The sequence below is a fragment of the Teleopsis dalmanni genome, chromosome 1, assembly GCF_002237135.1.
Source record: "Teleopsis dalmanni isolate 2A chromosome 1, ASM223713v2, whole genome shotgun sequence".
Lineage (NCBI taxonomy): Eukaryota > Metazoa > Arthropoda > Insecta > Diptera > Diopsidae > Teleopsis > Teleopsis dalmanni.
The window spans coordinates 63,800,546-63,811,743 of NC_051846.1; the positions used below are offsets into that span (position 1 = coordinate 63,800,546).

General features: G+C 28.8%; 3 protein-coding genes across 3 annotated transcripts; 1 reads left to right on the forward strand and 2 right to left on the reverse strand.

Annotated features, from left to right (window-relative positions):
- Positions 1–2,419: 2,419 nt before the first annotated feature.
- On the reverse strand, positions 2,420–3,240 carry LOC119672683. Its single transcript, XM_038083802.1, has 2 exons — positions 2,989–3,240; positions 2,420–2,920 (listed from the first exon to the last, which is right to left on the reverse strand). The coding sequence occupies exons 1-2, from the start codon at positions 3,167–3,169 to the stop codon at positions 2,616–2,618; spliced, it is 486 nt and encodes a 161-aa protein (XP_037939730.1). The 5' UTR covers positions 3,170–3,240; the 3' UTR covers positions 2,420–2,615.
- A 1,142-nt stretch (positions 3,241–4,382) lies between these two features.
- LOC119673163 lies at positions 4,383–5,269 on the reverse strand. The gene is made up of 2 exons (XM_038084401.1): positions 5,185–5,269; positions 4,383–5,104 (listed from the first exon to the last, which is right to left on the reverse strand). Exons 1-2 carry the CDS (start codon positions 5,207–5,209, stop codon positions 4,443–4,445), a joined length of 687 nt encoding a protein of 228 aa, XP_037940329.1. The 5' UTR covers positions 5,210–5,269; the 3' UTR covers positions 4,383–4,442.
- Positions 5,270–8,673: 3,404 nt separating this feature from the next.
- LOC119682801 (tRNA selenocysteine 1-associated protein 1-like) lies at positions 8,674–9,991 on the forward strand. Its single transcript, XM_038096315.1, has 3 exons — positions 8,674–8,715; positions 8,836–9,775; positions 9,885–9,991. Exons 1-3 carry the CDS (start codon positions 8,674–8,676, stop codon positions 9,989–9,991), a joined length of 1,089 nt encoding a protein of 362 aa, XP_037952243.1.
- The last annotated feature ends 1,207 nt before the right edge of the window (positions 9,992–11,198 follow it).

The following is an 11,198-nucleotide window of genomic DNA, read 5'->3' on the forward strand; positions in this document are numbered from 1 at the left end:
ATTTTAATTTTTTTAATAACACTCATCGGTTTACCTGACATCAACCTATGAAGTTAACTATAACTCTCGCTGTTTTTGACCAAAAGCACATAAATTTTTCAATTTTGTAGAAGAAAACACTAAGGAGTTTCCTTTTATATTAGCTTGATGAATTTGTGCACCAAAACCCATTTGAGCAAAAATAATGTCCCATTGTGATCCATTTCTTCTACGTACGATCATAGGAAAATGGTCTATGTATAATAGATTCTTTGTAAGATTATAAGGGATTGTTATTCGAAAAATTTACAGAAACAGATTTCATAAAATTTTTAATATAGTGTAATAAAGATTTTTTGAGAAATTTACTATCAATTCAATCAAATGTTAAAAAATCTTAGTTTTACCTATTATATCAGAATAATAAATATATTATTATGTTGAGGCTAATTGAGTCAGTGCACTTGAGCACTTTTACTCTTTCTTAACTCGAGGTATTTTCAAAACCCCTCTTTATGTCTAGACTGGATTATTGTTTATCACTTCATCAGACTAAGCAATAACTGACCTCAGATCTGCATACCTCCTCGAGGAGCCTATAACCATTCTAAGATTCGATAACGCGGTGTTGGTAAGCCTGTCAGTTTTCAGGGCTCTATCCTTTGTTTATAATATTACAAATATATTTTTATATATATTTTTTATTAGAAGGGTTTTCGAATAACAAAGAAAGAAATAAAGGACAAACACAAAAATTTATTTTTAATTTTATTGAAATTTGGCTGACCATACAACGCTGTTTCGAGTATTGCCAAGTACTCTTCATCAGTGGTCTTAGAAAATAATCGAATTTTAGTTAATTAGTTTATAGTCCGTATATAATTTGTTTGGACTGCAAGTGCCAGGCTTAGAACTCGTGCCTGTCAAATTAGAAGCGATGACTAATCGTGTTTATCCACAAGAAGCCAAGGCTGCACAAACTTTCAACGCTCAAGTTCCAGGTTTTATTGTCACTTACTTTTATTTAATTAGTGACAACAACCAAAGCACTTGCCGTGCTTTAAATTAGAACGAGCTTATAAACTACAGCTTTATTTTTGGAAAGACATAAGCTTGTTATTCGAAAACCCTTCTAAAAATTTAATAAAGCTTCTTTGTCACTATACAAAGTAAGTCTAGCTTAACAGCAACACTAATACTTTATTCATATATTTTTTATTTTTATATAATATGTAATAAAATAATATATTATTTTATATTATAAGAAATCATAAAGAATAAATATTAACCATCAATTTAAAAAATATTTAGGATTCGTTTTACAATGTAAAACTGATTTCAAGTACCCAATAACGAGTACTAAAAAGTTGCCTAGCAACGAGTTGTCATAAAAAAAATTTAAGAAAATTTGAATGAAAAAACAAATCAATATTTTTGCAAATTTTTTGTTTTTAATATAATATAAATATAACATAAAATGAAACATAATAGTAAAATAAAATAAAACTGATCTCTGATTATTTAAAAGTTTGTCAAATGTGTTTATAATGCTGTCGTTTGGGGGCCTATTTATTTAAGCCATTTTGAAATTGGTGAAATTTCTAATGTTATTTAATTATTACAAATATTTTTGTTTTTGTTTATTATTTCAATTATAATTTCAACTTTAACAGGTGAAATATTAGCGTCCCAATTCATATTTTTAAAAGTTTTATAGTTCCTTATATATAAAAGTTAATCATGTTGTTGTTGTTGTTGTTGTGATTTGAGTTAGTGCTATAGCGCACTTTTACTCTATTGTGGCTGGGGGTCTTATCCCTGCCTCACACTAAACTTTAATTATACTAGAATCATTATCATTTATTTATTTTCTAACTGATGACAGACCGTAGATCAGCATATCTTCCTGTGCGTCCTGAGGTGGACTTAAGGTTTGTCAGAGCGGGGTTGGGCAACGTATCAACTTTTGTGAATAATTTTAGGGCTCTGTACTTGATATACTTTTTCACTGAGTCAATCATGTACAATTTGCCAATATGAAATTTTAAAACAATTGTAGCTACTGTCAAAAAAAACAAATTCCATACTTGATATGAATTTTCATAATTATAATTTTCCCTTAAGTCTTTACCTTATAAAAACAATCAACACATATTTATCAATAGTTTTGGTACTATTTTTACCTAAACGCAATTGGGATTGTCTTAAAACTATAAAACTTTCAAATTTTCAAAATGGTCTTATCCCAAATTGTCTTTTACATGATTATGTGGTTGGTTTTGCAGGGAACGCCAAGAGTTTCGCATCGGGCGACTTGCCACCCAACCAAATAAATGTACCGTAGTAATAAAAAATTGTCAGTACCCGACATCCGTTTCCCAATAACACACAAATTTTTACCATTTTTAGTACTAATATTTATAATTTATTTACACATTTTTACAAATAAAATTTTAAATTGTACAACAAATCAGAAGTTCTATCAAACGACAACTACCAAAAAAAAATATTAAAAAAAAAATTGAATTTTCTCAATGTAACTTAAATTACATGTGAGTAAGAAATAAAATGTCAAAACAAAACTAATATAAAAAAATATTTGTTTTGAAAATAAAAATCCAAATATAAAAGTAACGCTAAAATAGCCTGCGTTTCTTCTCATATAGCTCTTGATGTTCATCAAATACTTCTTGACGCTCATTTTGACACTTTACTTGTTCCATAATTGTTCCATCTGACATTGATTGCTGGATAACAGAATGTTCGGTTGAGGCGCTGACTGACGTCAATAAATCCATTTTGTACTGAAACATTGTTTTATTTAAGAATCCTAAGTATTTCATAAGGTACCAACTGGAAACTCTTCCAAACCTTATCCCTTCAGCATACTGCTCAAAATGCTTTGCATAAATGACTTGCCATGTGTGATTAACGATTTCAACTATAATAATAAGGGGAAGTATATTAGTTAATAATCAATAAATAATATAGACTGTTAAGTATGTTTACTAGTGGAGTCAAACTGATCTGCGATTTCGGCCCAAGCGCGATTGGTTTGGTCTCCATCATAAAACTGTTCGAAAGCGGGGTCATAAAGACATTTGCGATTAAACACACAAATCACGAACTCTACCAACAAATTTTCGGGTAGAAGTTCGTGATCACAAAAGAAATTATAATTCGGCCTCATTTCGATAGAACAAGAAACAACCTTAGCTTCTAAGAGAGAAATGAAAACACTACCAGGAAGAAAAAAAAATTTCTGAAATGCTAGTGAAATATTCTAATAAAATGTGAATGAATACTATATATGTATAAACTATACATTTTATTCTATGGTATGTATGTCAGATATTTTTTCCACAACTTTGTAATAGATTTCTTAATCAGAATTTTGCATTTACACAACTCAATTTGTGTACATTTCAAAAGGTGTAGTTATGGATTATCTGACTAGTATACATATTATATGACTTTTATATAAAAAATATAATTTAAATTAGTGAAAAAAATATCATTTAAAGCCAATTATTATATTTGTTTATTTATAATTTCATTAATTTATTCATTCATATGTACCAAAAAAGTCACGTAAAGAACTAGATTTTAAAACAATTGAGACTAAGAATAAAGTTATATATAACTAAGAATATATGCTAAGAAAAAAAACTAATAAGCTCTCATTTATTGGTCTCAGTTTTAGTAAGAAACAGAGCATCAAAGTTTGAAAATTCTTTTTCTTTAAATACAGATAGTTCTTCAACTAATTTTGATATTTTTTGTGCTTTGTTTAAGTTAGGAATTGCACTCTATAAGAAATACAGTTCTTAATATTTCTACATCGAGAACACAAAAGAACAATCTGAAACTTATATCAGAAACCGATTTGAGTGCTCATTAAAGTTATATTGTTGAAAACGAAATGAGTAATATTTTAATTAGTAATGCACTTATAGCAACTCTCCATCTTACAATAGGCGATTATTTGAGCAGTAGTGGGCTTTAGGCACAACACCACCACTATTTCAACTGACGACATATGTCACTACTATAAAAAGAAAAAAACTATCAGAAACTGACATCGAATTCAATTAATGCCGGTAACTTTTTAATTGACAAACACTTTCGTAGCAGTCCATGCGACGTAAAATATAAAGTCACTTAGAGAAAAAGTCATCTAATAAGATTAACTGTTATACTTTAAAGTTTCTCTAAGTCTACTCTAAAGCTTTTTGATCCAAATTTCTCTTCTAATTGATATTCTAATAAAGCTAAAAATTGATTTACAACGTTATCACAATAATGTGTATAATAATACTTATCTTTATATCATTAAATTTAGTATATATATTTATTTCAATTAAAATATTTACTTATACATTATAGAAATTCAAATTTAAAAAATTTTTTTGAAAAGGTATAGAGGTATTAAAGAATATATATAAGTACATTCATTTATCAGTCTATCCCATGAGATCTTTTTCAGTACAATGTTTTAGCCAATACATTTTGCATCTCTCATCTTTAGTTTCCTTAAAATTCATTTCGGGATGTTTGCAATTGTAAGTATCCATTACGCATTTATTAGGAAATTCATATATACATAAGTCACTGCTAGCACAGACAGGGTTCAAATCTAACTTAGTGCATTGTAAATCGCAAGGATCTGAACTTTTCGCAACATCCATATCTGTTGGTGTATTCATTGGCATTTGCATTGAATGTCCCACAACTACTTTAGGCATTTTTGTCACGATTGTCGGCATTGGTACTACTCCCACTGGCATCACAGGCATTTTATTTACAGTTCCCATTTCTTTATTTTCTTTCATTACCTCTACTGGTATAACTCCAACTGTATTAGACACAGTCGGCATTGGTACTACTCCCACTGGCATCACAGGCATTTTACTTGAAGTTCCCATTTCTTTATTTTCTTTCATTACCTCTACTGGTATAACTCCAACTGTATTAGTAGATACCTTTTGGTCATTAATAACTTCAACAACTTCTGCTGGCACCTCAACACTTGACATTTCTGGTGTATTCAATGTTACTTGTACTTTTGTTACTTTCATCTGTTCCTCCTCCGATAGCACTTTTCCGGATACTGTGCATAGTAAAGCTAATAAGAAAAAATTTTTTTTTAAATATTTAATAAAAGTTTGGTTCGAGTACTGGTAAAAAGCAAGAAAGAAAGAATACCTGTAATCAGAATTGCTTGGAACATGATTTTAGTTTGAAGTCTCAAATTACTTTGTGATGTCGGTTAAGTTTCGCAGGTCTTTATACATAATTTTCTGAAGAGGTTCCTTATTAAGTAGTACTTAATTGCAGTATGTAAAAATAAAACTTTTTTACATATATTTTACTGCCTTTGTTTATTTTGTTCACTTTCTGACGTCACAAAGCCAATCGTTATGTCACGCCAATCGATTTAAATTTATTTTAAAATATAATTTTGTTTGTTGATCCACTGAAACGAAACCTGTTTGATTTTCAAACAAATTTAAATATAAATAATAAGTTATGTAAAATTTATTGACCTCTCACAAAATTCTTTATCACAAGTTTATTTTGTTAAAAAATATATTTTTATGCTTGTTTCTTATAATGAAATTAATTATTTCCGAATATATGCCAGGCAGTATTGAATTAAACGCAATATGCGGTTTTGATAAAATTATTTCAATAATTGTCTTCACTTTCATTATGGCAAAATACATTAAGTCAAGAAGCATCAACCTAACCAAAACCAATTCAGTATTTCTACAATTCATAATTAAAAAACTTTAATGGTGTTCTTTATATCATCATTTTCATAATCATCATCAACATCATCATCATCAACAACAACATCATCATCGTCATCATCACCATCCTTATCATTAAGCACTTCCTCAATCATATGCTCACATATTTTCTCATTATGTTCTGTTATTCTGTTATTTATCCAGTAAATAAAGGATAGTATGAATTATTACTACATGATGTTATTTTATTAAGGCCGTGTGCGAGTGCGAGTAAATTGATGGTAAATTGAGGGAAATAGTAAATAATGTCGGTATGGCAGCGAATGTTGGTATTTACCAGAATTTCGAGAAGGATAAATTAGATGAAAATAAGGTAAATTAGGTGTTACCATTGTAATAATTTTAGAAGATATTTAATAAATAAATTTGAAAACTTTTAACCACAAATAGTAAATAAGTGCAATAAATAAATATAAAAATATTTACATAAGTGCAGTGCTAAAAATCTTTAGGAAATTTCAATTTTCTTTAACTCAATTTACTCGAACTCGCACACGGCCTAAATATGTACTATACACTGCTTCTGATCCAATTGAAATTAGATGCGTTACGGTAGATGCGATTTTTTTATTGTTTTCGTAGTTCGCAAAAAATGTTTTTCCAAAACTTGTAACCTTACTTCTTGCTGTAGCTAGACTTCTGTACAATAGATAAGACCTTAATGGTTCTTTCCCTTGGTAAAAATGCAATTATACTAATACCCCGATTTGCGTCGATTCGAATTGCGTCGCCACAAAAAAAAACAAGTTCTAGCTTCGGACTGCTTCGTTAGTGTTTCGATTTGTGATTTTTAATACATGCGTGCAGAGGGGATGCTCAATTTATTTCTTATAAGTCACATTTTTTAAAAGGGTGTCTACATTGCATTAAGTCAAAATCAGTCAAAAGCGAAAAGAAATTTCCTTGAAACAACTGTTAGACATTTTAAAACGTTTTAAATTTAGAGAAGACTCTGCTGACATTTGGAAAATTTCTGGGTTTAGCTCTAACTTCTGTAGGAACAATTTGTAATTGTGATACGGACAAGATAATGGACTATGTAAAAGCTGTCACACATTTGCAGGCCAAACAAGTTACAACAAATAGAAGTCGATTAATTGTAAAAATTTGAGGCCCTTCTATCTATTTGTATAGAAAATCAAAATCAAAGAAGAATGCCATTAAGCCAAATGCTAATTCAGAATAAGGCTCTGTCTATATTCAATGAATTAAAAGATAATTCTTTATCAATAAGTAATCAAAAACCAAAATATTTTTGGAAATTAAATATGTGGAGAAAGAAGATTCGATTTGCGTCGTATATTGTCGGTCCTAATCAATGACGTAAATCGGTATATTAGTGTAGTGCCCATTAAATTTTTTTCAGTACTAAATAAATTTTGTTCTCTTTTTATGGGCTTATTGGTCAATAGTTAAATAAAAATCTTTTTAAAAAATATTTGTTTGTTTTTAAAAGATTTTATTTTTACCAATATTTCGACTATAGTCTATAGTCATCATCAGGGTACTATACAATTTAAATTACATGTATTTAAATATTTTGATGTAACATATCACAAAGAAGCAAATACATTAACATCAGTAACATTAATAATATATATGTATATAGAAAATATTTATACAATACTATGACAATAGATATAAAAATAACACATATAGGAAAAGTATATTCATCCTCTTCCGGATTTTTTGAAGGTGTTTTTATACACCTGAGTACAGTGTTGTATGTCACTTTTAAAGTTCAGTCTTGTGTCGCTAGGGGTTTGAAGGATATATAACATTTCCAAGAAAAAGCGTTTTTGTTGATTATTTTCTTAGTGTAACACCTTAGCATTATTGAGGTCTGGCTCATGCTTTGATATAATACAGTCTGATGCCAGTGCCGTTTTTGATTCAATATTATTTTTATATTTTACACTGTGTTTGTTCGGCTATACGCGTCTTTAACTTGTTTTTTGTTGTACCAACAAACATATATGTTGGATCCGTCACCTTTACATTTAATTTGATAAACCACATTGTGTTTATCCAAAATATCTATTTTAGATTTGGTGTAAGAAAACAGCATCTTCATCGTGATTTGTGTCTCGTATGTAATTTTATATTTTTATTTGTCATATATTGTGGATTTTGTAATTGGAGAGTTTTAGGACACATACCATACTTTTATAAATTTGGGTATTCTGGTTTACTTTTTGATTTCTTTTTCCTTTCAAGATTTAATGAATTATTATTGGGTTAGGGAAATCATTTTATTTAAAACCCTTTTGATGTTGTTTCTTACCTCCTCGTGGAAAATTGTGTCACTTAACTCTAATGCTTTTATAGCCATATTTTTAGCAGTGTTCCTTATTACATGGTGGGGGTGTTTTGAATTGGAGTTTATAATTCGTCCAGAGGCTGTTGGTTTTTGATACCATTTTGTCATTATGCGATTATTGTTTTGTAATAAATGGATATCTAAATATGGTAACTGGATATGTTTTTTTTTCTATGGTGAATTTGATACTTTTGTGGAAGTCATTGAATATTATTAAAGTATCATTGATGCTATCTGTTCTTACAAGAAAAGAATTAACAAAATTATTTTTAATAAGCAATAAGCTTTAGTAAGCAAAGCTTTTAGTTTCTATACTTTTTTGACTTTTTGTTTAAAACGGAACTGAATAAGGTATTATAGGGTTACTTAATCCCAAAAGAACTTTTGGTCGCAATACTTCATGCATCACATATGTAAATCACATTTTTATATATATATTTGCAATATCTCTGTAAAACATCATTATTCTTGTATATGTTTATATGTATGTATATTTAATTAATTTGTTTTTTATTATCCCAGCTACTACTTGTGAAAATTAACATAGATTTTGTTACTAAAATGGATGTAAACAATTTTAAATATCATTTATGTATGAATGAGGTAAGTTAAACCATTTGCATATTTGAAATTTTATAATATTGAAAATATATTAATTTTATTTTATTTAAATATTTTTTAATTAAATTATTTTTGTTTTACTACATATTTTCATTTTAAAAGTTACTTCCTCATATGGACCGTTTCTACATATACAGAAAGTTTGAAGAACAAGGGTATTCTTTATTAGCAGTACGTGTGATTACCAGTTCTTTCACAAATAAACCGCTCCATTGTTATATACAGTTTAAATCGACTGAAGCAGCGCTCGAATGTCTTTATACTCTCGATGATAAGCCAATACCAGGCGAGGGCCCTGATATAAGTTTCTGCTTAGATGTGGCAAATGAATTGGTTAAAGATACTCGTCCTTATTATGGTGTTTGGCTTGGTAATCTTAGCGGAGATACGACAAATATTGATATAAAGAAAGCATTCGCTGCCAATAATATTAATGTGAAGCGTGCATTTGTAATTAGAGATCGATTGAGCAATTCGAGAGGCTACGCGTTTGTTCAGTTTTATACTGAATGGGAGCAAAAAAATTCCATATTCAAAATGAATAACTACATAGGTTTGGGTGGATCTATACCGCTTTTGGTCCGTGATTCTACTGGTCCAAAATTCAAAAAATTTAAACCCCCGCAAAAGAACTCTTTTGTAATTAGAATTTTTAATTTAAACTTACATCAATATGAAAGGGAAATAAATGAGTTTTTCAAACAAAATTTGCCCTCCTTTCGATTTATAACTCGTCCACGGTATGCAGATAAAACACCCAAAAACTACAATATCGTAGTGTTTGGAGATGAAGTCGATTGTATAAGAGCGGTAGAAATGCTTAATGGAAAACAATTTTTTGGTTCCAGTTATTTGATAGCCGTAATTCCAACCGTAAACTCGAACGATATACACCAAAGTGTGTCAGACGATGAAAATGATCAATACAAAGATAAAACTATTTTAAATTGGAAACAATATAATGCTGTTTCCTTTAAAGCAAAAGAATTAAATAACCATACAGATAAAGTTGATAAAGATAAAGTTGATGTTACCAATGATAGTGATCTCATTAAAAATACAATATTAAAAACTGAAGGTAATTTAAGTTTAAAATTGTTTTTATATTTATTTTTAATAGCTTAAACTAAAACTTTTTTAATACTCAACAGAAATTAATGATTCTGGAGATGCAGTAAACAGCGGACCCGGAACCGCTAGCAGCCTCATTGAAAGAATTTCAAATGCTTTCAATAGTATATTTAATGTATTTTTTTGAATACTATACAATTCGAAAAACAAGACTAATATATTCACCTAAAATTTAATATAAATATATAAGTTTTTATAATTATATTCTTCAAGATTCTAAAAAATAATCAAAAAAGAAACATCGTACAATTATATTTCAAATTTAAAATATATTATAGTATATTAAATATATTAGATCTGTTATCTATGCAAAAAGCATAGATAGGTCTTTAAGGATAAGTAAAATTTTACATAGACCACTTTTGCTTTTAAGATTGATAATTAATTTTAAGATAGTCTGTTACTAAGTAAAGTGTATCGTTTGACAATATATTTTAAATTCAAGGACGATGGCTTCTAACTTCTTCTTTACAACTTTATGTTCCATTCTTCAAAGTCATTAAATTAATCTTTTCGTTTTACAACATAATCATTTTTCCACAACGTGTTTTTGACGCAATTTAAGTATAATATTTAAAATCTTTTATATATTTTGTTTTCAATGTGCATCAATCAATTCAAATCCAGTACTCCTGAACGACAGTTCAAAGAGTTTCCACAAAGAATTACATCTGGTCCGAAATATGTTTAATGGATGGTATTTACTGTATTGTTTTTAAACTTAAATTCAGTCTCAACAAAAATGATGTGAAAAGGGGGAACATTGTTAGTTACACTGGAGAACAGTTATTATATTTAATAATATTAATATAAATATTTTAGCATAAATCATAAAGAATGCTAAAGGTATCGCACATTCTGTAAATAAATGAAGGTTAATCCCAGAAAAAATATTTATAATTATAATCCAATACATACCACATATAAAACACGACATAAAACACGTTTAATTGATTAAATCGTTAAAAAAAGAACGAAGAGAACAATCACCTACAGCGCAAATAATATTTACTTACGAGCATACTTATGCAATACGCAAATAGAACCATCTCTTCTCATTCCATATGTCTAGCTTTTTCTACCTGTCATAATTTCATTGATTTCTATTACTGCATAAATAACATCAGTGACGTTGACTATAAGCAAGACATTGTTTTCTTTCATACGGTTCTTCGTGGTCGCCTAACAGCAAAGTTCTCAACAGTTCTCCATCTGTATTACATTTCTAATATGTGCCCAACTGCAGTTCTCTACTCCACATAACGTCGTATATCTCTTGAAACACGCACACAACTCTGAATCTTACATATTTATGGCTTCATACTATTGATATC